The sequence below is a fragment of the Podarcis raffonei genome, chromosome 15, assembly GCF_027172205.1.
Source record: "Podarcis raffonei isolate rPodRaf1 chromosome 15, rPodRaf1.pri, whole genome shotgun sequence".
NCBI lineage: Eukaryota > Metazoa > Chordata > Lepidosauria > Squamata > Lacertidae > Podarcis > Podarcis raffonei.
This window is the reverse complement of record NC_070616.1, coordinates 3871944-3897781: the sequence shown is the minus strand read 5'-3', so window position 1 is coordinate 3897781 and position 25838 is coordinate 3871944. Positions and strand designations below refer to the sequence as shown.

General features: G+C 47.4%; 1 protein-coding gene across 1 annotated transcript in view; it reads right to left on the bottom strand.

Annotated features, from left to right (window-relative positions):
• Positions 1 to 25838, bottom strand: part of DOC2B (double C2 domain beta) — a 124188-nt gene that overhangs the window by 56423 nt on the left and 41927 nt on the right. Inside the window, exons 3-4 of the mRNA XM_053367862.1 lie at positions 7223 to 7297; positions 2727 to 2836 (exon numbers count right to left, since the gene is read on the bottom strand). Coding sequence (XP_053223837.1) covers positions 2727 to 2836; positions 7223 to 7297 — 185 coding nt within the window. The remainder of the gene's footprint in view (positions 1 to 2726; positions 2837 to 7222; positions 7298 to 25838) is intronic.

The window sequence follows — 25838 nt, the reverse complement described above, 5'->3', positions numbered from 1 at the left end:
CCACAGAACCCAGGCGTAGTTTCTGCCCATCACAATCTCATGACTCTGAATTTATCAATTAACCAGTGCGGAGGGTCCCCAAAGTGAGTGCCATTCCCTGGGGTGGTGGGATTCCCTAGGGGGCAAGGGGCAGCAGGTGGGCCCCTCCATGTCTGTTGATCACTTATTTGCAATTAACCAGGCTAGAGCCTGGAGCAAAACACGTCCCTCACTTTGTGGCTAAAGTTTTACTGCTCCAGTTGCTTCCAAAGCTATTTTCTTTTCGCCACATTTATTTGTAGTTGCAATTCTGAGTTATGATACGATAATCTTTATTGTCATTGTCCCATACAGAACAACGAAATTGAAAATCAGACATTCAGAAACCAACAAACCTGCTATCCCAGCTATCCCAGCCTGGTTAGCCCCCTAAAAACTCTGATACCCCATAATTAAATACAATATACTCCCATCGAGACTACCTTACACTGTGTTTAAAACCAAAATCGCATTTGAATAGAAACTGTTTCTCAGGCGGCTAGTCCTAGTCTTGTCACAAGTCACAAGATAGCCAGTAATTTTGGTAATTGCAGGCCGTACCGGGTCAAGTTCCGTCAATTTTGTTGAATTAATAAAACAGTTTTAATTGGATTTTGAACAAATGTGCAATTCATTGTTACTGTTTCGAATTTTATTGTGTCGTTGTCTTCCATAGTGGGTCACGCAAGCTGCTATTCTGAATAATGCTTTCTATGGGGTGGGGTAGGGGGCACTGGGAAAGACATCTGAAAGCTGCCCTGTATCTGGAAGTTTTTAACGTTTTACGTTTTATTACGTTTTTATATATGCTGGAAGCTGCCCAGAGTGGCTGGGGAAACCCAGTCAGATGGACGGGGTATAAAATAACAAAAATATTATTAAACAAGGGGTGCCCCCCCCAAAAGTTTGGGAACCACTTATGTAGAGGTTCCCTATATCCTTGCTTTTAACAGAGAAAGTAGATTAGGATGTTAGATGTTTCTTTATTGTTCTGTGTTTAATTATTTTTTTACAGCTTTTACTGAGTTGCGATTTCAAGTGATGTCTTCTTCTGTTCTGGATGATCATTAGAATAAGATACTGTATACAGACAGCCTCTTTTATTTGTGGGCAACCTCAGGTGGAATATATTTTCCATGATATGTCGACTTGTCCCTTATACGCAGGTCCAGCGAGACACTTTCTAAAATCCCTGTTTGTACAAGAAAGCGGGTTCTCTCTGACAGAACGGTTGCATGGGCCGTTGAGTGGCCTTCCTGACCCATAAATTGGCCCCTTTTGCTCTGGTGGCAAAAAATATTAGGGAGGAGGCACCGGTTAAAATAGACATAAATTGTAAGGGGTGATTCGGAGGCCTAACCTGAAACTCAGTTTGTGTAGCTGTGACCGTATCCCTGCTATCGGTTATCTTCCAATATATGGCCTCTGCTTTTATTTACAATCGCTTGAGTTATATTTCAAACCGATCGTGTGGGTTTGCCATGGCCTTGGGCTGGTACAATAAATTTATTTTAAAAATAATAAAGCTTTTCACAGGGTAGGGTAGTGAGGACTGGGGATGACTTTATAGAACCATAGGTAAAGGTAAAGGTACCCCTGCCCGTACGGGCCAGTCTTGACAGACTCTGGGGTTGTGCGCCCATCTCACTCAAGAGGCCGGGGGCCAGCGCTGTCCGGAGACACTTCCGGGTCACGTGGCCAGCATGACAAAGCTGCATCTGGCTAGCCAGCACAGCACACGGAACGCCGTTTACCTTCCCGCTGGTAAGCGGTACCTATTTATCTACTTGCACTTTGACATGCTTTCGAACTGCTAGGTTGGCAGGCGCTGGGACCAAGCAGCGGGAGCGCACCGCGCCACGGGGATTCGAACCTCTGACCTTTCGATCGGCAAGCCCTAGGCGCTGAGGCTTTTACCCACAGCGCCACCCACATCCCATAGAACCATAGGGGCAGGCAAAAAGTTTGGGAACCACTGATCCAGATCTTCCTTATCACTGCTTTTAACAGAAGGAGCAGATTAGGTTGGTAGATGTTTCCTAATTGTTCTGTGCTTAGTTATCCCCTCACCTGCCCGGCTGGCTGCGGCTAATGAGAATTGTAGTCCAAAAAACATCTGGCAGGTGCCAGTTTTGTGGAAGGCTGGCTGATTCTTTGAATATGCAATTCAAGCTGATTTCATTACATGCTGAATGCCGCCTCGGGAAAACTCTGTGTTTTCGGAAGGCGGCTAAGAAATGTGTTATGTCAAGGGTGGAGAGCGCCTTTACAGTCTGAGGGCCACATTTCCCTCTGAGCAAGCTTCCAGGGGCCACATGTCAGTGGTGGGCGGGGCCAGATCGAAAAGTGGGTGGAGCCACAAGCGACCATTTTGTTTTGGTACAGCAGGCTAGTTTCTGCACACACTCAGAACTGCCCTCCACACTCTGCATCCTCCCAGGCAACCAAAATGCATTATCAGGGTTCCAGCACACATTCCAGCCAGCCGAAAGCAGCCCACAGGGCGGGCCAGGGCCAGAAAGAGAGGCGCAGAGGGCCACATCAGGCTTTGCTCGGCCTGAAGTTCTCCATACCTGTATGAAACGAACCATTGTTCTTCCCATGCAGAACCGTGGTATGATAGCACACACGTACGCACAGAATAAATCTTTAAAACTGGCAATTTCCTTGGGGCCACCAGGCGATAGAGCCCTGGGGGTTCCGCTCACCTGAGTGTTTTGCGGATCATGTCCTCGTCGGTGATCCCATAGTACGTCAGGGTTTCGTTCCAAGTCGGATTCAAGGTGTTCCTCAAGGTTTTGGTCCGCAGCTTATTCGCCTGCAGGAAACGAGAGGAGATAACAAAGGGTGTGAATATGCCTTGTGCCGGATTGTTAGAAAAATGTGATACAAAGACTTGCAAACTACCCAGCCTAAAATGGACCTATAATGTCTGGTTTCAATAGATTTTTCAAATGCTTAACTCAGTCTGTTAGATAAGTTCATGAAGATACCAACTAAAGGTAAATTTGGTAATATTCACAATACCGAGAGATGCTAGTAGATTTGTAGATAGATGTTAATAAAGTTGTAGACAATGAAGTCATTCAGAAAATTGAGGACTAGTACCTTGCTTTATTTTTAAAGGAAGAGCTGTGGCTGCGTGGCAGGGCAGACTTCAGGAAGGCAGACAAACTAAAGTCCTTGCAGGACTCAGGAGCCAGCTAAGGGCGATTCCACCAAGTCTCAGGGAAGAGAGAGACCATAAGTGATGAGAATATATTGCAGTTGGCAGGCCTTTAAAATACCCTTAGATCTTGGCATAATGATTTCTCACTAACATAAAGAGAAATGGCTGCCTTGGCAAATTTGGTCCTTTTTTAAAATAAAAAAATAAAAATGCAAGCTTTTATTGAGACATGATTGAGAAGCCGCGAAGGATTGTTTCTTAATGAGGCTGATGTTTTATTGCTTTCCCCCTTTACTTGATTAAATATTGCCGTTCTGTGTTCTATGCAAGGTTTATAGAGATTAGGGATGTTGAGCGATGGCGCTGGAAAGGGAAACAGGAAATGTTGGACAGTTCCATCGGAGATGGAGATAGGAGCGGAAATCCTTGCAATTCACAAGTGTGTTTGTGGTCAGGAGTGGAAATTATAGAAGGAAACAGGAGTGATATTCACTTTTAAAAGTCTGTGAATGTTACCTAAATAATTACGTTATTTTCTGTGTTGTTGTTGACACTTCCCTTCCACTGAAATGCAGACTGTAGGCTGCATTGAGCTCACTGGGGGAAAAGTAGGGTAGAAATGTGAATCACAATTAAAATGGACTAAAACGAAGCATATGCTTCATTGACTGGAGCTACAATTCTACGCACAACTGCAACAGATGGAAGCTGGGGCTGAATCTATTCAACTGCCCCTGTGCACATACCTCCTTGGCTTCTATGGGCTGCAGAAATGTCTCCCCAGCCCTGATGTAACTACACCAATCCCCGCCAACAGCTCATTTACTTAAAACAGAAATGAAAAGTCCTTCGGTAGCTGGTAACCTTCCTCATCCACCAGGCAGTCTCCCTTTGCCATCAAAGCACAACCCGAGGGGAGAAGCGGTCATTGATCCTGAGTCAAGTCGCATTTTCAATCTCTCCCTCTCCCCTGCACCTCATCCGTCTTCTTCTTCCCCTTTCAGGCCCTGAATCCTGACAGATAGCTCTCAACAGAATTTATTTAATTCCGATCCTTCCGCCCTGAGACAGGTCAGCTTCCATCAAGAGTGGAGATGGATGCATCATTTTGCAAGGAGGGGCAGCGGTAGGGGAACCGGCCCACGGGTTCCTCCTCCAGGTTGGGTTTCCCATTAATTTGCCGCATCAGGAGGACAACTGGACAGAGATCCAATTTCCACTCTAATTGGATGTAAAGCGAGACAGTTCATTCTCCCCGACCGGGCCACTTTTCAAGGTAACGAGCTCTGATGAAATCGATGTATAAGAACTTGTCCACTGAACATTTTTCGGCAGCGGCTTACATTTATCATCTTTACTTGGTGAGGGCTGCATTAGTGGGGAAACTGGGGGGCATTTAGAATGTCAAGTTAATAGCAGCAGCAATAAAAGATGCCGCTCTTGTTACAAGGAAGGATAGCTTCCTCTGTCAAGGAGCTTCCTAAAGTCACAGGCGACATCAAGCACATTTCTCCCTATATAAATAGAAATGTAACGTGTCATCAGGCTCTGCAGTTCACGCAGCCACCAGTAGGTGGCCACGTCAGCTACAGCATGAGGAATGGCAGGCAGTCCCAGGTAATCCTCTTTTAAAACCACCCAAGTTAAGAACCTCAGCACATGAAGAAGAGCTTGCTGGATCAGTCCAATGGCTCATCTCGTCCAGCACCCTCTTTTCACAATGGCCAACTTGCTGCCTGTGGGAAACCTGCAATCAGGGTTCAAGAAAAAGATTACTCTTCCCTCCTGTGGGGTCCAGCAACTGGCATTCAGGAGCATTGCTGCCTCCAACTATGCAGGCAGGGCATAGCTGTTGTGGTTGTTGTTTAGTCATTTAGTCGTGTCTGACTCTTCGTGACCCCATCGACCAGAGCACGCCAGGCACGCCTGTCTTCCACTGCCTCCCGCAGTTTGGTCAAACTCATGCTGGTCGCTTCGAGAACACTGTCCAACCATCTCGTCCTCTGTCGTCCCCTTCTCCTTGTGCCCTCCATCTTTCCCAACATCAGGGTCTTTTCCAGGGAGTCTTCTCTTCTCATGAGGTGGCCAAAGTCTTGGAGCCTCAGCTTCAGGATCTGTCCTTCCATTGAGCACTCATCAGGGCTGATTTCCTTCAGAATAGATTGGTTTGATCTTCTTGCAGTCCATGGGACTCTCAAGAGTCTCCTCCAGCACCATAATTCAAAAGCATCAATTCTTCGGCGATCAGCCTTCTTTATGGTCCAGCTCTCACTTCCATACATCACTACTGGGAAAACCATAGCTTTTACTATACCGACCTTTGTTGGCAAGGTGATGTCTCTGCTTTTTAAGATGCTGTCCAGGTTTGTCAATAACTACTGGACTCCAACTCCCATCATCCATGCATGGATGATGGGAATTGGAGTCCTACAACATCTGGAGAGCATCTGGTGGAAGAAAGGCTGGGTTGGGATCTTTTAATCAGGGGTGGGAACCTCTGGCCTTCCAGATGTTTCTGGATAGGAACTCTCATCATCCCTGACCAACGCTGGCTGCTGTGGCTGCTGGGAATTAGAGTCCAGCAACATCTGGAGGGAGCTAAATTGGCAACTCCTGGCGTACGCAGACTGTCTCCCCACCCCACCCCGCTGCCCTGCTTCCCCTTCACTCCACCAGGGTTCTTTATAGTTTTCCATTCCTCTCCATGCCTCGACCTTGACAGCGCCCTCCCTCAAACGTAATTCCACAATCATTTATCAATTCGCTTGCAAAGCACTGGGGCTCCGTGGCTTCTTCGCAATGTGACCTGAAAAATCCGCCACGTTTTCTAAGAATTGAGGGAGGTGGGAAGAGATTAGCATCTCAGGCACACAGACACACGCGTATACCATCTGCTTGGAAGCCCCTGAAAATCAATACTCGCCTGTTTAGCTTTTGGACCACCGTTCCACAGAGCAGACCCAGAGAAATTGGTGGGCACAACTTAACTTGGGTCTAATAATCCCGGCGGGCGTGTGGTGTGTGGGTCTACTCAGATTAGAATGCAGTTGGATATAATTATTAGCATGAACAACAACAATTTCATTAATGAATCACTTCCTATGAAGCATTTTAAAGCCATTTCAAAATATAGTAAAACTATTGTTTTAATTGGGACGCGGGTGGCGCTGTGGGTTAAACCACAGAGCCTAGGACTTGCTGATCAGAAGGTTGGCAGTTCGAATCCCCGCGACGGGGTGAGCTCCCATTGCTCAGTCCCTGCTCCTGCCCACCAAGCAGTTTGAAAGCATGTCAAAGTGCAAGTTGATAAATAGGTACCGCTCCGGGGGGAATGTAAACGATGTTTCCATGCGCTGCTCTGGTTCACCAGAAGCAGCTTAGTTCTGCTGGCCACATGACCCGGAAGCTGTACGCTGGCTCCCTCGGCCAATAAAGCGAGATGAGCACCGCAACCCCAGAGTTGGCCACGACTGGACCTACTGGTCAGGGGTCCCTTTACCCTTTACCTTTATTGTTTTCGTTGTTATTGGACCCTAGTTAACACTGCAGGCCAGAGACAGCCTCACAACTTTCCAATGGCTTGTGGCGCCTTTCCAGCCACTCCTAGAGAGACCTGTTCCTTGGGGGGGGCAGGCTCACACCCCCAGTCTGCTCCTGCAAAAACCTACCCCACTCCCAAAACTTCACGTACACTTGGAAAACTAAGAAAGTGTCGCGAGCACCACAAATATACCCATTTCCCAGAAGAAAAGGTGGAGATTCTTGGAACACCCCCACCCCCAAATTAAGAGGCAAAATGCCTTGTACATTCACAGATAGAACCTCCCCCCCAAAAAAAATTAAAAACCACACACACCAGGCAGTCCTTCCCAAAAGCAGGTAAGCCCCCTCAACTTCCCCATCTTATTTTATTTTAATTAAAAATTGAGTGGGCACCGGGGGGGGGGGTGTTTGTGAGGTGAGAATGCTGCAATGCCCACAGAGGCCACATCGGAGATGCCCCCCACCCCAGATAAAAAGGGGGCCATGTCCTACCTTGCTGGCGCCAGGAAGCAGGTGTAGTTTCACGTATGGGTCCGAGAGTCCGTTGTGATCCATGGGCTTCAGACCCTTTAAAAAGAGAGAGAGAGAGAGAGAGAGAGAGAGAGAGAGAGAGAGAGAGAGAGAGAGAGAGAAGGAATGTCAGGTTATAAAGGGGGAATTCCTGCAAAAAAATAAATAAACACGCATCCCCTCACTTTGGTTTCTTGCCACTCTGCTCCTCTTAGACAACAATCCCGGAATAACACAACGGGTGGCCAAATTTTGTGCAGCATCTATTAAAATACGACATCCAGTGATTAGCACCCAGGATTAGTATAACACATTGACACTACTAGGCCAGAAGGGTTTCCTTTCGGACAGATAAATGCCCACCCAGAACTGCTCTTTCATGTATATGTGGTTTTTTTAATATAAATTATTTTATTCTGCCTTGAGCTTTTACATTTTGTAATGGGTGTTTTGTTTTGCTACTGGTCATCGACTGCAATAAAACGACTTGACTTGGCACGTACCAAGCCAGACCATTAGTCTATCCAATGTCTACACTGACTGGCAGTGACTCTTCAGGGTGTAGGAAGGCAAATTAAGGCCCGGGGGCCGGATCCGGCCCAATCACCTTCTCAATCCAGCCCGCAGATAGTCTGGGAGTCAGCGTATTTTTACATGAGTAGAATGTGTCCTTTTATTTAAAATGCATCTCTGGGTTATTTGTGGGGCCTGCCTGGTGTTTTGACAGGAGTAGAATATGTGCTTTTATTTAAAATGCATCTCTGGGTTACAGTCATACCTCGGGTTAAATGCGCTTTGGGTTGAGCGTTTTCAAGTTACGCTCCACGGCAACCCGGAAGTAACGGAGTGCATTACTTCCAGGTTTTGGCGCTCGTGCATGCGCAGACACTCAAGATGATGTCATGTGCATGCGCAGAAGCGGCAAAATGCGACCCACGCATGCACAGTCGCGTCTTACATTCTACTCAGGATGCGAACAGGGCTCCGGAACGGATCCCGTTCACATCCAGAGGTACCACTGTATTTGGGGGGCATAGGAATTTGTTCATATTATTTTCCCCAAACTATAGTCCGGCCCCCCACAAGGTCTGAGGGACAGTGGACCGGCCCCCTGCTGAAAAAGCCCCGCCTGGAGAAATCAAGAGATTGAACCTGTGACCTTCTGCATGCAAAGCAGATGCTCTACTCACGAGTCGCTTCCTTCCAAGCCAGGACAAGGTTACCGAGAGCTGCAGAAGGATGAGCAAAGCAGCCACATTTCAAACAAGCCCAGAAACGGCATCCTGGGTTCTCCCAGTTGTGGATGGAAACCTGCGATCCATCACTGTTCTCCAAAGCCACGATTCTGGGTAGAATCCAATAAACTACCTAGATAATTAATTACAGCCTTGCTGTTGTTCTGGCAGCTAATTCTAGGTTCCTTCCAACTCACAATTAATTCTCAGCTTAAGTAACTGAGCGGTTTCTCGAGGTACCAAATTACGGGGCTCTGGCATTTTTGATAATTGCTTATGTGCAAACATGCTCTTTTTGTTGCCACACGACTGCAGGATCCTGAGAGGGGGTGGGTGTACCTGATGAAGCAGAGGCAGCGGAATAACAAAAGCCAGGGGTGTTGCGTTGGATTCAAGGGGTGGAAGAGGAATCACAGAATCACAGCATTGCAGAGATGGAAGGGAATCTGGGGGTCATCTAGTCCAACCCTTGCAATGCAGGAATCTCAACTAAAGCATCCATGACAGAGGGCTGTCTAACTTCACAGGACCTTCTCAGTAGTGGCGCCCACCCTGTGGAACGCCCTGCTACCAGATGTCAAAGACAAAAAAAACTACCAAACTTTTAGAAGACATCTAAAGGCAGCCTTGTTTAGGGAAGCGTTTAATGTTTAATAGGTTATTGTATTTTAGTTTTTTGTTGGAAGCCGCCCAGAGTGGCTGGGGGGACCCAGCCAGATGGGCAGGGTATAAATAAATTATTATTATTATTATTATTATTATTATTATTATTATTATTATTATTCTGCTTTAAAGCTTCCAAGGAAGGAGAGTCTATCACCTCCTGAGGGAATCCATTCCACTCTGTCAGAAAGTTCTTCCTGATGTTTAGTCAGGATCTCCTTTCTTGTTGTTTGAATCCATTAGTTCAAGTCCAACCCTCCAGCTTGCTCCATCTTTGTGGCTTAGGGTCCTCATATCTACAGGACTGCCTCTCCTGGTATGCCCTGCAGTGGACCTTAAGGTCCATGAATAACCATAGTTTAGAGGTCCCGGGCCCTAAGGAAGTCAGACTATCCTCCGCCAGGGCCTTCTCAGTGATGGCTCCGACCTGGTGGAATGCTCTGGCCCAGGAGACCAGGGCCCTTCAGGATTTAACCTCCTTCTGTTGGGCCTGTAAGACAGAGCTATTCCGCCTGGCCTTTAATCTGAATTCAGCCTGATCTTTTATTTCCCTTCTCTTCCCTCCCCCTCCCCTTTTATGAAGATTACCAGCTCTGAGACCCCACAGCTAATTCTCCCCTGGCCTCCTCGCTGGCCCAAGTAGGACCAATTAAGCCAGCTAGCCCTGGGGATTATCTAAAGCTTATTTCCCCTAAATTGAATTTTATTGTTATTCATGTTTTTATACTGTATTTTATGCTGCTTTTATAATTAAGTGTTTTAAATTTGTTGTTAGCCGCCCTGAGCCCTGTTTTTGAACCGGGAAGGGCAGGGTATAAATAAAATTTTATTTTATTATTATTCCATGGGGCAGTTCTCTAGATATTCGAAGATGGCTCTCATATCTCCTCCTTTCAAGGCTAAACATAACCAGCTTCCTCAACCGTTCCTCATAAGGCTTGGCTTCCAGACCCTTGATCATCCTGGTTTCCCTCTTCTGCACATCTTCCAGCTTGTCGATATCCTTCTTAAACTGACCTTTTGCCAATATCCCTCCATGAAAGGGTAGATAAGAATTGGCGGTGGTGAAGTCAAGATGTCTAGAAGCACCCTCAAAAAACAGAACATGTGCAGTGCCTACACCATGGGTAAGCAAACAAAGGCCCGGGGGCCAGATCCAGCCCTATCGCCTTCTCAATCCGGCCCGCAGACGGTCTGGGAATCAGCATGTTTTCACATGAGTAGAATGTGTCCTTTTATTTAAAATGCATCTCTGGGTTATTTGTGGGGCATAGGAATTCGTTCATTACCCCCCCCAAAAAATATAGTCCGGCCCCCCACAAGTTCTGAGGGACAGTGGACCGCCCCCCTGCTGATAAAGTTTGCTGACCCCTGGCCTACACAGTGGTGGCTGAAGGAAGGGGAAGTACTTTGGAAGAGGGCATGGCTGACGGAATGGAGCAGTAAACAGGAGCTCTGCACACTGCAACACTTTGTTGCAGTCTCATCTGCCAATGGATACCCGCCGTTATGGCAGGTGAACCTGTGGCCTGAAGGCCTGAATTCACTCAGTCCTCTGGCCTAATTTCATGCGGCTGGGGAGGAGGGGAGGAGAAAGAAGAGGTGGCCTGAAGGCCTGAATTCACTCAGTCCTCTGGCCTAATTTCATGTGGCTGGGGAGGAGGGGAGGAGAAAGAAGAGGTGGCAGCGTGAGAATGAGAGAGAGAGAGAGAAAAGAGAGTGGCCAAGAAAGAGACTTGAATGGGCGCCCTTGGCCATTTCCCCCTCTGAGCTGCGCTAACAGATGATCACAAGGAAATATGGCCCATGTTAGGGCAAGAACATGGGTTCCATGATCACTGCAGATGGTGACAGCAGTCACAAAATTAAAAGACGCCTGCTTCTTGGGAGAAAAGCAATGACAAACGTAGACAGCATCTTAAAAAGCAGAGACATCACCTTGCCAACAAAGGTCGGTATAGTAAAAGCTATGGTTTTCCCAGTAGTGATGTATGGAAGTGAGAGCTGGACCATAAAGAAGGCTGATCGCTGAAGAATTGATGCTTTTGAATTCTGGTGCTGGAGGAGACTCTTGAGAGTCCCATGGACTGCAAGAAGATCAAACCTCTCCATTCTGAAGGAAATGAGCCCTGAGTGCTCACTGGAAGGACAGAACCTGAAGCTGAGGCTCCAATACTTTGGCCACCTCATGAGAAGAGAAGACTCCCTGGAAAAGACCCTGATGTTGGGAAAGAGGGAGGGCACAAGGAGAAGGGGACGACAGAGGACGAGATGGTTGGACAGTGTTCTCGAAGCTACCAGCATGAGTTTGACCAAACTGCGGGAGGCAGTGGAAGACAGAAGTGCCTGGCGTGCTCTGGTCCAGGGGGTCACCAAGAGTCGGACACGACTAAATGACTAAACGGCAAACGACTAAACGACTAAATGACTAAACGACAACAGGGCAAGAAGGCATCCCCTCCCATTCTTTTGGCCTTTTGACTCTCTGAAAATGGTTGGCTATGTCAGAAAAAAATTCTCATTCTCTCTCTCTCTTTTCCCAGGCTTCACTAGCTCAGCAGAGCTTTTTGCCTGATTGCACAACCTGAGAGTCTGCAATGTGGTTGTGTGTGTGTGTGTGTGTGTGTAGATGCTCATAAAAGCCGCCTCTTTCTCCCTCCCAGAAAACAACCGTGAAATAGACCCTGCGTAGCAATTTGATTTTGCTGCAATTGAATTACCTTCTAAGGAAGCCATAACGGGCCTTTCTGAAATGACGTGGGAGGGGTAAATGGATTGACGGTGTTGTTTCTTTGTGTGTGTGTGCGTGCACGTGTGTGTCCCCCTGATGTCATTTCTGGCCACCTGACGGAGCCATTGAGAGGCCCCCTACTTTAATTATAGCATGAAAGAGGCGAAGCCTGCACCAGCACTATGCATTCAAAAACAGAATCGTGCCACTTTAAACATCCACTGCTCCTGCCCCCCCCCCCGAATCCTGGGAACTGTAGTTTGTCAAGGGGCTCTGAGAGTCATTAGGGGGTAAAGCGTGCGTTCATTGGTGGTTGTGTAGAGCAGTTATTAGAGTGCTGGACTGAGACCTGGGTTCAAATCCTTCACTCAGCCATGAAGCTCACTGGCTGATCTTGGGCCAGTTACTGCCTCTCTCAGCCTAGCCTACCTGAGAGGGTTGTTGTGGAGATAAAATGGGGAGGGGGAAAACTATGCACACCATCTTGAGCTTCTTGGAGGGGAAAGGCAGGCTGTTAATGTAAGAAATTATCTATATCTACATCTATATCTATATACATCACCTTGCCAACAAAGGTTCGTATAGTTAAAGCTATGGTTTTCCCAGTAGTGATGTATGGAAGTGAGAGCTGGACCATAAAGAAGGCTGATCGCCAAAGAATTGATGCTTTTGAATTATGGTGCTGGAGGAGACTCTTGAGAGTCCCATGGACTGCAAGAAGATCAAACGTATCCATTCTTAAGGAAATCAGCCCTGAGTGCTCACTGGAAGGACAGATCCTGAAGCTGAGGCTCCAGTACTTTGGCCACCTCATGAGAAGAGAAGACTCCCTGGAGAAGACCCTGATGTTGGGAAAGATGGAGGGCACAAGGCGAAGGGGACGACAGAGGACGAGATGGTTGGATAGTGTTTTCGAGGTTACCAGCATGAGTTTGACCAAACTGCGGGAGGCAGTGGAGGACAGAGGTGCCTGGCGTTCTCTGGTCCATGGGGTCACGAAGAGTCGGACACGACTAAACGACCAAACAAAAACAACAACATCCATATCTATATAATATAAATAATGAAAGCAGATTATATTAGGGGAAATTGCTTTGCAAAAAAGAAGAAGCACCTAAAATTTGCCCTAAAATGCAAATTCCTAATGAAATTCAACCTAAAATTCACCCCTATTCTAGTCCTCACGAAAATGCATTAGCATTTTAGGGCATGTTTCTGCTAATAGGTGCTTCTTTTTGCAAGCCATTTCCCCCAAAGTGTAATGGATTTGTATGTACCAACTTTCAGAGTAGACCCATTGAAATGAATGGACATGAGTAACTTAGCTCCATTCACTCAAATGGGCCTAACTCTGAACAGAATTTGCTTTGACACAAGCCAAGGTATAACATTGATGATATGAAAAGTCACAGGGGTCTTTACGGGGCATGAGCCGATCGGAAACAAAGCAGTCTGTCTGCCCCTAAACTTTTGCAGGCTGGGATAGTATTGGAAGTTAGATTGTGTCTAACTGCTCTGATAACATTGTGAGCACAAATCGTCCCAAATGCACAATGAAAAGGATCCCAGTGGATTTGGGTGGCTTCAGAATGCAGGTGGGATTTCTAAATCGATATTAGACAGCCAGAGATTAAAATGAATGGAGAGAAGATCAAAAGGAGAATGGAAAGCTGAGCTGATTTTTATTTTTTAAGAATATATGGGGGGAAAGTTCCCAGGCGCTGTTGAAATATTGAAGGCTTTTAAAATGTCAGCCTCCAGAACAGGCACTACAGCCCGAAGGATTTGCCCTGTGCTAGATGATCTGTCTGGATTCTGCACAAATTAACACACAGAGAAGTCTCTAGCATAGTCCTGTCAGTGTCCTTGAAAAAACACAGGCAGGCAAAAACCCCACACAACTGCCTAGCCCAAAGATGGGGCAAGAGAGAGGGTGGGGAGTGGCCATTTGAAACATCCCCCCAATAGAGGCAAATTGGCAGCTTATTGGCAGAGCATCTGATTTGCAGAAAGTCTCAGGTTTCATCTTTAACATTTCCCAGGTGGGCTGAGAAAGACCCTTGACTAAAATCTGTTGCCAGCTTAACTTCCAGGAACATTAGGTGACCTCCAGCATCCATGAAAAGCATGCAGTTTTGGCTATGGTAAGGTAAAGGGACCCCTGACCATTAGGTCCAGTCGTGACCAACTCTGGGGTTCCAGCGCTCATCTCGCTTTATTGGCCGAGGGAGCTGGCGTACAGCTTCCGGGTCATGTGGCCAGCATGACTAAGCCGCTTCTGGCGAACCAGAGCAGTGCACAGAAACACTGTTTACCTTCCTGCCAGAGCGGTACCTATTTATCTACTTGCACTTTGACGTGCTTTCGAACTGCTAGGTGGGCAGGAGCAGGGACCGAGCAACGGGAGCTCACCCCGTCCCGGGGATTCAAACCGCCAACCTTCTGATTGGCAAGCCCTAGGCTCTGTGGTTTAACCCACAGCGCCACCCACGTCCTTTGGCTATGGAGCCATACCCAAAAGCCTAGAGAGAGAAAGAAAGAAAGAAAGAAAGAAAGAAAGAAAGAAAGAGAGAGAGAGAGAGAGAGAGAGAGAGAGAGAGCTTCATCTTTCAAATCCACTCCCATCCCTTCCCTTCCATACAGTCTTTGACTTAACCCTCTCCGCCCCCACCTCTCAACTGAAGCAAAACCAAAGTAATCCACTAACTGATCACAGCACCTGCTGTTATTACCCTCAAGTATTTAAAAAATGCATCACGTTTATCTTAACACACATACACACCATCCATAACAAATGCATCACGGTTGTTTGCACATTTAAAACGCAACAGTAAACAAACAAACAATAAGACATTTCTTCATTAAAACAAAATGTTTCTTTAAATATATATATATATAGCCAAGAAGCATGGGATAAAAGCAGCTCAGTGGTCTAAGCTTGGTTGGATTAGGCTGTGATTCTATGTCTAGTCAGAAGTAAGCCCCATTGAATTCAATGGAGCTTATTCCCAGGTGGGGGTTAGGACTTCAGCCACTCATAGTCACTTACCTGCTTTTTAGCCCTCTGGTTTTTTGTTGGGGGGGTGGGGTGGGAGGAAGGAGAACAATTGTCAAAATTCAGATTGTGTGCACCTTGGGAGCAGAGACCTGCCTCCTTTACTCACTGTTACTCTGCAAAACGGCAATGCACATTTTGTGACAAACGGAGTGTTTTGCAACACACCGTGGCTACAATGATAATATTTGGCCTGCCATTGTCCTAAACCAGGCATGGCCAAACTTGTCCCTCCAGATGTTTGGGGACTACAACTCCCATCATCCCTAGCTAACAGGACCGGCGGTCAGGGATGATGGAAATTGTTGTGATGGCCTGGGAATCTGATTCAGAGGCTGAACTGGAGGAATCCCAGCCTGCACAGGAGTCCCCGCCTCCAGGGCCGGCTGAGCTGGGGCAGGGCCTTGACTCTGAGGCACCTGCACCTGTGTCGGATCCTCAGGAGCAGGCACCAGGTGATTCCACTCTGGCTCCGGAGGCAATTGAGGACGCATTGCCTACAGGTGCTCCTCTCCCAGCCCTGTCAGGGGAAGGTGAGTCTCCCCCTGGGTCCAGTAACCCACCGGCCTCTCCTGAGCTGCAGAGGCTCAGGGCAGAGAGGCGGAGGGAACTGGTTTCTCCCAGGAGGAGTGCTTGCCTTAAGGCCAGGAGAGGTGGGTCACCTGGGGGCCGGGACCGCCCCTGGCCTCAGAGAAGATAAAGGCCAGTCAGCCCAGTCCCAGGTTGCGGGAGCAACGTCGTTGAAGAGCTGTTTCGGCCAGCACCCTGTCCTGTTCCCCCAGAGTTCCTGTCCTTGCCCGGCTCCTCGCTGTGGACCCCGCTTCGCCCATGGAGGACTGTCTTCTGACCCTCGACTCAGGTCCTGGACCTCGCCCCACGGTAACCTCCCCCCGGGACCAGCACAATTGTAGTCCCAAAACATCTTGAGGGCTGAGTTTGGCCATGCCTTTCCTAAACAAATGCATGACAACGCTCCCCACATTAACACCACAAAGCGAGGGAGGTGTTTGTGAGAGCAGAGGCTGTGGTCACACATTCCCAGGGGCTCCTAGACCAGCAGAGAACAGTATGGCCGTTTCCCCAAGTTTGCACAGATGACCTGAGAAAGCCGCTCATGGTTTCAAACGCCTTGTCTCTTTCTGGTCGGGACGCTCCAGTTATTCTGGTGGGTTAGGCTGAGAGACAGTGAGCGGCCCAAGGTCACCCAGTGAGCTTCATGGCTGAGCAGTGATTTGAACCCTGGACTTCCAAGGTCCTAGTCTGACACTCTAACCACTGCACCACACTGGCTTATCATTATTTTCACACGATCATTCCGGAGCAGGATGGTACAATGGTTAGAGTCTCAGACTAGGTGCGGAAAACCAAACCAAATCCCTTGAGGCCCACCGAGTGACCATGAGCCGGTCTTCCTTTCTCAGCCTAGCCCACCTCACAGGGTCGTTGTGGGGACTTAAAAGAGGGATAGAGATCCAGGTTCACCACCACAAGCTCTGTGGTGGATATGAACTTTGAGGCTGGGTTACTGCAATGGGCTCTTGCTCGGACTGCGCTTGGAAGCTCCAGTTAGTACACAATGCAAAGGCTAGACTGCTGGCAGGGGCAGACAGCAAGACCAAAAAAGGAAGCAGAAATACTGTATCCAATTAAGTTCTACTCAGAGTAGAACACTGAAATGAATTGTTAAAGGTTTGGAGGGTCAGTCTGGATTATATCTGTGGGACCCTTCGAGGCTTGTGATCCTATGTATGTGATGTTTAGAATCAAGTAGAAGAGGCCACTGAACCGGTCAGCCAAGTTCCTTTGTGAGATGATGGCCTTAGCTGGCCAGTTAAGTACCACCATTTACATGTCTAAAGAGGTTGCTCTGTTGCCGTGGAGACAAATGGATGGGTGTTTTCCAAACCTCCATTCTCCTAGAATGGAGAATAATAGGCCGTGTGTGTGTGTGTGTGTGTGTGTGGTGTGTGTGTGTGTGTGTGTGTGTGTGTGTGTGTGTGTGTTGATGCTGGAAGGTGGGAATGTCTTGCTCTGTGCTGGACCTAAAGCTGAGTTTGGGACGTCCCTGGAACCCTAATCGGGAGACAAGATCTCTTGCGATGTCAATGCCACAAGCTCAGGTGGTATAGATGTGTAAATAAAACCATATACTGTATCCTAAAGACACCACAATCCCCACAGATCTTAATTCCCAGGAAACCAAACTTTGGGGAGTGCCAGAACCGCAGGAATCTCTCGCAGCTTGGAGATTGGGATGCATGCAGCAATGCAAGCCTAAATCATCCAGGGCCATTCATTTCAATGGGTCTACTCTGAATAGGAAGAACACTGGCTAGAACCCGGAGTGAGTAAGCTGTGGCAATGGGGTGCATAAGAAACACGAAACCGTGATTCCCGCTAGCAATGAGCTCAGGTGGTGCGTGCCAACAACTCTGGAGCAGCAAACTGGCGAGCCGGCGACCTGCAAATTCCCCCAAAATTGGGAGGTAGGCGGCACCTGTGAGCAATATCCGGACACAGCGACCGGCAGCTATGAAGCGGTAGCCAAAGCGCCTCCCGCACCCACCCCATTCTCTTTGAAGCACCTTGAGCAGCTAGATTTCATGCTGCGGTGTGAGATGGGCCAGCCTAGGTCTCGCAGGGTGCAATAACAAGACACGTGGCTAAGTCAGGCCTTACCTTTCGGAACTCAGCCTTCGGTACCTGGTTTCCCCCAGGCCGAGAGACAACGAAATGGAAGTGTGGCAGAATGGAGAAAGGAAGCAGGGAGGGGAATAACCACGAGGAGGGGAGGGGGAAACAGAGAAAACAGAAAAGAAAGGTGTGAAGAATGAAATGGAGACAGTTCTTCTGAACAGGGTGGGTGGCAAAGGGTTAAGGATGGGCTCAACATTCTGAACATAAAACGCAGACAAATCAAATTCTTGGGGATAGTATTATTATTATTATTATTATTATTATTATTATTATTATTATTACTCTGCCTTTCCCCCAGACACGGCGGTTTACACAAATAGAATCAACACAGAGAAAATATAAAAAGCTAACGCCATTGAAAAGTCATGGAACTCTAATAGAATTAAAGCAATTCAAAGAACGAATCTATTAAAATGTAGATAATAAAAACAGTACAGCACTATTAAAATCCATCTAAGTCAGAGAAGGCAAGTAATGAACCTGAGTAGATTTTCATAGCTCAGTCGGTAGAGCGTGAGACTCTTAATCTCAAGGTCGTGGGTTCAAGCCCCGAGTTGGGTGAAATATTCCTGCGTTGCAAGGGGGTTGGGATAGATGACCCCTGGGGGTCCCTTCAAACTCAACAATTCTATAATTCTATGGCTTCAATGGGTCTACTCTGAATGGGATTAGCACTGGGAACCAGGAGGCCTCCCCAAAAAACTGGGGGCAATATTAGCAGTTACAAAGGCAGCAAGGTTCTGCCTGGCTTCATTCTAACAGCTCTGAAACAGGTTGAAATTCAACAGATGTGGTTCTCCCCAAAAGAAAACTTTGTGGGAGGGGTGAAGATTTTTTTAAATTTCATTTTATAATACATACAACACAGAGAGAACACACAGCAACATATGAAATTTAAAAAGAGCATAACAATTACAATAGGCCCACAACATATGTATATTTAACTTGTGCGTGTTCAGATTTAAGTGTTTGGCAATATATATATATTTTAAAATTTAAAAGTGGGTGGGAAAGGGGTTGGCGTCCAGGAGAAAGGGCTTTGGCAATCTCGGCTGCCGCTCCATCCAATGTGTTTTGACTATACAGTGGTACCTCGGGTTACATACGCTTCAGGTTACAGACTCCGCTAACCCAGAAATAGTACCTCGGGTTAAGAACTTTGCTTCAGGATAAGAACAGAAATCGTGCTCCGGCGGCACAGCGGCAATAGGAGGCCTCATTAGCTAAAGTGGTGCTTCAGGTTAAGAACAGTTTCAGGTTAAGAACAGACCTCCAGAATGAATTAAGTTCTTAACCCGAGGTACCACTGTAAAATGTACTTGTGTGGGGCACTCTCTCAGTGATTCCTTGACTTGTCTCATACTCTAAAGCAGACCATCAGTACAGTGGTACCTCAGGTTACAGACGCTTCAGGTTACAGACTCCGCTAACCCAGAAATATTACCTCAGGTTAAGAACTTTGCTTCAGGATGAGAACAGAAATCGTGCTCCAGTGGCGCAGCAACAGCAGGAGGCCCCATTAGCTAAAGTGGTGCTTCAGGTTAAGAACAGTTTCGGGTTAAGAACAGACCTCCGGAACGAATTAAGTACTTAACCCGAGGTACCACTGTAACTGATTTGGGTACAATCTTCGGAATCTAACCCGCGTGCTAAGTTGTGGGCTGACAGGGTATCTAACAGGCACACAGAATGAGTCCAGTCGCACATGGGTGAAAAATAACAAAGTCCAAGTACAGACTATTGACGGTGTCAGATCATCAGGTATCGCTCCAGATTCACCAGGCTTGTGATTCACCAGGTTGTGTTGAAACTGTTGCTTCCATTGTATATGAAATAAAGGGATGGCAAATCATACAAAAAGCGTCCATCAGAATCTCCAATTATGTGTGATTTTCTCCATTGTGACTACGTTCCAGAGTGAGCCGTACCAAGCGCCCAGTGTAAGATTTGGAACTGTTTTCCATCAAGCTGGAAAGAGCACGAGGCTCTTCATCTCAGTGTCGTGGGTTCGAATTCCACATTGGGCAAAATATTCCTGCGGCGCTGGGGGCTGGACTAGATGATATTTGGGGTCCCCTCAAAACCTGCAATTCTATGACGATTCCAGCTGCCAAGATCATATACAAGACCAATTCCTTTGGCAATATATCTACAATGGTTGGTTCCCATTGGCTGTGAGCTGCTTTGGGTTGCGCTGGACAAAATAAAACACATTCCATAAATAATAAGAAAATAAATAAATAAATAAAATAAAATAAGAATAATCACCCCCCAAATCTTGACCCTCTGCTTAAGTAGGGCTGCCATACAACTGGACATTACCAGGATTCCAAAGGCAGAACTGACATGGACAACAACAAATTTCGGGGGTCCTTTACCTTTTTTTTTAAAAAAAAAAGCTTAACAGTTTGGGGGTCTTCCCAGTGCTTTTTTTCTAGGGGGACGCATACTCCTAAACATTTTGTGAATCTTTGTACTTTTGTCCATTTTACTGCATTTATTTCCCCCTCTTTGAACTATAAAATGGTGATTTTTCTTGAGTCAAAATGGGAGTACCCATAAACATGTTTTTTTAAGAAAAAAGCCCTGGGTCTTCCTAAAAAAACAAAAAACGTTCAACAACTTTTGGGGTGTCCTGGTTTTTACTTTTTGACATATAGCAACCCTAGTTCAAGATTCGACCAAAGCATCATGGAGCATCCAGCCAGAAGCTTACAAATACAGCGGTACCTCGGGTTAAGTATTTAATTCGTTCCGGAGGTCCGTTCTTAACCTGAAACTGTTCTTAACCTGAAGCACCACTTTAGCTAATGGGGCCTCCCGCGGGTGCCGCGGCGCGATTTCTGTTCTCATCCTGAAGCAAAGTTCTTAACCCGAGGTACTATTTCTGGGTTAGCGGAGTCTGTAACCTGAAGCGTATGTAACCTGAAGCGTATGTAACTCGAGGTACCACTGTAACAAATTAAGAGTCGCGTTTGGAGGCGAAGGGGGGGTGACCTCGGCTGCCCCTTTCGCCCCCCCCCGATCCCCTGGCACAGGACACCCCCGGACTGTGGCTGGACCAGCAGCAGCCACCCTCCCTCGTTAGCCCCCATTCCGCGTTCCGCGGGAGATTGCGCCTTTGTCACTTTCCACTCCGCTGCCCGCCTCCCTCTCCCCCGCGCAGTCCGTTTTTAATAGGTTCATTCGACGCTACACTTTCCTTTATTATTTGACAAATGGGATAACAAATGGAAAAAGCACTCAATGTGGTCTAAATGGAAAAGCAGGGGAGGGCAGGAGGAGCGGGCGGGGGGGGGGGATAGAGAGAAGGGGCTCCAAAACCACCAGCGCGCACGACCCAGCCTTATAGAGAGATGCAATTCTCCATGACATTTTTGCTTTCAATTAAAATAGAGGAAAGAAGATATTTGAAGAAGAAAAAATAAAAATAAAACAGGCCAGGGGGAAAAACAACTCCATCACACATCATTCAGGGCCTTTTTCTCCCTACAGCTTTGCAGGCGGGAAAGATTTTCTTCTTTGTGGGCAACCTTCGTTGGGGGGTCGGGGGGGGACCACACATGCAAGCAGGGGGAGGAACCGGAGACAAAAGTGGGCGGTGCAACTTACACGGGTTTTACCTCTGCCCGTTGGACTAAATTTTGCCCCTCTCTATCCCCCACGCAGAGACATCACCTTGCCAACAAGGTGGTTATAGTATAGTTAAAGCCGTGGTTTTCCCAGTAGTGATGTATGGAAGTGAGAGCTGGACCATAAAGAAGGCTGATCGCCAAAGAATTGATGCTTTTGAATTCTGGTGCTGGAGGAGACTCTTGAGAGTCCCATGGACTGCAAGAAGATCAAACCTCTCCATTCTGAAGGAAATCAGCCCTGAGTGCTCACTGGAAGGACTGATTGTGAAGCCGAGACTCCAATACTTTGGCCACCTCATGAGAAGAGAAGACTCCCTGGAAAAGACCCTGATGTTGGGAAAGATGGAGGGCACAAGGAGAAGGGGACGACAGAGGATGAGATGGTTGGACAGTGTTCTTGAAGCTACCAGCATGAGTTTGACCAAACTGCGGGAGGCAGTGGAAGACAGGAGTGCCTGGCATGCTCTGGTCCAGGCGGTCACGAAGAGTCGGACACAACTAAACGACTAAACGACAACATTTTTTGACAGAATTACAAGCCTGGTAGATGAAGGGAATGCAGTGGATGTAGCCTACCTTGATTTCAGCAAGGCATTTGACAAGGTGCCCCATGATATTCTTGTAAGGAAGCTGGTAAAATGCGGTCTTGACTATGCTACCACTCAGTGGATTTGTAACTGGCTGACTGACTGAACCCAAAGGGTGCTCATCAATGGTTCCTCTTCATCCTGGAGAAGAGTGACTAGTGGGGTGCCACAGGGATCTGTCTTGGGCCCAGTCTTATTCAACATCTTTATCAACGACTTGGATGATGGACTCAAGGGCATCCTGATGAAATTTGCAGATGACACCAAACTGGGAGGGGTGGCTAACACCCCAGAGGACAGAATCACACTTCAAAACGACCTTGACAGATTGGAGAACTGGGCCAAAACAAACAAGATGAATTTTAACAGGGAGAAATGTAAAGTATTGCACTTGGGCAAAAAAAAATGAGAGGCACAAATACAAGATGGGTGACACCTGGCTTGAGATCAGTACATGTGAAAAGGATCTAGGAGTCTTGGTTGACCACAAACTTGACATGAGCCAACAGTGTGACGCGGCAGCTAAAAAAGCCAATGCAATTCTGGGCTGCATCAATAGGAGTATAGCATCTAGATCAAGGGAAGTAATAGTGCCACTGTATTCTGCTCTGGTCAGACCTCACCTGGAGTACTGTGTCCAGTTCTGGGCACCACAGTTCAAGAAGGACACTGACAGACTGGAACGTGTCCAGAGGAGGGCAACCAAAATGGTCAAAGGTCTGGAAATGATGCCTTATGAGGAACGGCTAAGGGAGCTGGGCATGTTTAGCCTGGAGAAGAGGAGGTTAAGGGGTGATATGATAGCCATGTTCAAATATATAAAAGGATGTCACATAGAGGAGGGAGAAAGGTTGTTTTCTGCTGCTCCAGAGAAGTGGACACGGAGCAATGGATCCAAACTGCAGGAAAGAAGATTCCACCTAAACATTAGGAAGAACTTCCTGGCAGTAAGAGCTGTTCGACAGTGGAATTTGCTGCCAAGGAGTGTGGTGGAGTCTCCTTCTTTGGAGGTCTTTAAGCAGAGGCTTGACAACCATATGTCAGGAGTGCTCTGATGGTGTTTCCTGCTTGGCAGGGGGTTGGACTCGATGGCCCTTGTGGTCTCTTCCAACTCTATGATTCTATGATTCTATGAACATCCCCCACGCAGAGAGGCAAGGAGTGTGATCAGAGTTCAAGCATACACTCCCAGCCCTGCAGAAACCCTCCAGGAGGATGTAAAGCAGGGCTGGTGAGGGGTGTGGCCTGGTGGGAGTTCTGAGGGCCAGGTAGAGTGACCTGGAGGGCCACATTGAGCCCCCGGGCACTGAGGTTCCCCCCCCACACCTGATGGAGTTTGTAACTGCACACTTAAAGTAGGGGTTTAATATGCAAGAGGTGCATTGTCCCCACAGTAAACAGCCCTCTGCAAGGACTCTAAATGACTGATCAGGACTAGTCCTCATTTCCGGGTTTGTAATGTTGCAGGAATTAGGTTGGGGGGGGTTGCCCCTCCATCAGATATCATGCACATGCAGCCCACTACCAAAATCAGCAGAATCACTTTTGTGACTTTTGTGATTTGTCTCCACAAAACACTTCATCAGAGTTTCTTCCCATGTATTCAAAGGGCCTTTGCTGCACGATACCAAATGTAAGAATTCACTGATAAATGCATCTATGTACTGGCTCACTGGGAAAACTTCAGAAATTCATATAGACATGTGAGCTCAGCTACTCAGCAGCCCCTCTGCCTGAGTGATAATCCCTGGCATCCTGATACCTGAGTGCCAGACAGGTAGCCATTCCAGAAAGAACAAACCCAGATGAAGCCAAAAGGGTGCGGTTAACTTGGCTGGGAAACAGGGAAATGTAAATATCTCTTTTGTTACACTTGATGGGTGTTTGGTGGAGGGCAAGGGGAACCATGGGGCAGAGTCCAGGATGCTCAGATTACTGCCACCAGACCTCCCCTTTCATGATGTAAGCATGATGTAGTTTGGGGGGTGTAACATGGGGATTAGCAGGTAATAAAAGTTTGGGGGCTCTTTTGTTCGGGGCTTCCATCTTGTTTCACCTGGTGGCAGGTGGGAGTCCTGTTGCCACCGTCTTCAATAAAGACCAAGCCGACTGGCTGCTGTTTTGCTCTGGTATTCCTGGCTGGTATCCTTGTTTTTTGTCCAAGAGAGCCCTCAGATTTCTCCATTAACAGTAAGAAGTGGGGAAAATAGCACCCCCCATTCTTCCTCCCCCAATTAAACGCTTCTGCCCAGCACAAACCCACCTATTGTCTCTCCCCTCCTCCCCCTCCTTCTCCTCCCCCACTGCTGCAAATGGTTGCCAACTTCTTTAACCCCCCCCTGAACAAAAGCACCTCATGAGGAACGTTTTATCCTGTGAGGCTTCCCCCATCTTCAATGATCTGATGGGCGACAGCATGATAGAATAGACAGTCTGGTCCAGCAAGGCTCTGCTCAATTTTCTCACACTCTTATCATTCTTTTAAAAAAACAAAAAAACCTAAAGCTGTAAAATGTACATTTAAAAAATATAAACCTCAGATTGCCCAGAATTATCCATCAAACACAGATTACTGAGGCAGGAAAGGAGGAGAAAGGGATTCCCCCCTCATCTACACAAGCTGTTCTTTCAATTTCTTCTTTGATGCATTTACCCTTTTGTCAGAGGGAGGTAAACAACGACCCAACTTCACTGTATACATCAAGGGGAAAGGTTCCTGCGGATCAAAAGGGATATGAGCGATACATCTTTTGATAGTGGGAAGATAAGACGAACTGGTTATTTTCAAGGCTGGGAGGAGCAGGGGAAAGAGAGAGATTAGCCGCGATGGAGAGATGGCTGTACAGGAAATCATATCTGGAGACAGCAAGGGAATATAAAGAGAATGAAGCAGACAGGCCTGAGATTTTCATTTCAACCGAGTCTTAAAACCAGCCAAGTCCCCAAACTGTGCCCAGCTAGATCCACGAGACGTCCACAAAGAAATAAATGAAGGGATGAAAAGCTAGAGAGCGACCTAAATTGCAGAGGAGGTTGTTTGCTGCCTCCCTGCTTGAGTGCCTGTCCGCTTGGGCCTGGGCCTCCTTCCCTTCACAGGAACATAAAAGCAGCCCCTCGGGGTGAGGACGGAGACCCACCTATAGCACGTCATAGGAGACCCACCTATAGCACCTATAGCACTGTTACCCAAAGTGACGAATCAAATGCCTCCGGGAAACCTATTAAGCAAGGCGTGAGGGCAGCCGCTGCCTCCCACTGTCAATCTCCAGATCCTGGAGGTAGTATACAGCCCTTGCAATTGGTAGCCATGGATAGCTACACCCTACATGAGTTTCCTTAATCCCCTTTAAAGTCAATCTGGTTAGCAGTCCTTACAACACCTTGTGGCAGGGAGTTCCAAAGTTATTAAACTATGTGATGCTGTGTGAAGTAGTTGGGAATGTAAAAAGCTGTCTTATACTGAGTCAGACTGGTGCACCATCAAGCTCAGTATTGTCTACGCTGACTGGCAGCAGCCCTCTGGTGTTTCAGGCAAGGGGGCTCTCCTAGCACTATGTCGAAATAAGGACCTCAGAAATAAGGACTTCTAACAGTGGAGACAGAGTGCAGCCATCATGGTTAATAGCCACAGACAGCCTCCACAGACCGGTCCATTCCTCTTTTAAAGCCGTCTTGCTTTGGTGGCCATCACTAAACCTTGTGGGAGTGAGTTCCACAGTTTAACTGTGCCCCATGCGAAGAAGTTCTTCACCTTTCTCAACCTGTGGGTCCCCAGATGTTGTTGAACTACAACTCCCATCACCCCTAGCTAGCTCAGGGATGATGGGAGTTGTAGTCCAACAACATCTGGGGACCCACAGGTTGAGAACCGCTGCTAGCCTGCCCCGATTTCTCCCAACATTCAGCTTTCCCAACATTCGGCCCTGAGTTCTAGTCTTACGAAAGGCAGGGCGAAAACAGTGCTCCCAATCTTCTTCTTCCACACTGTCCATCAT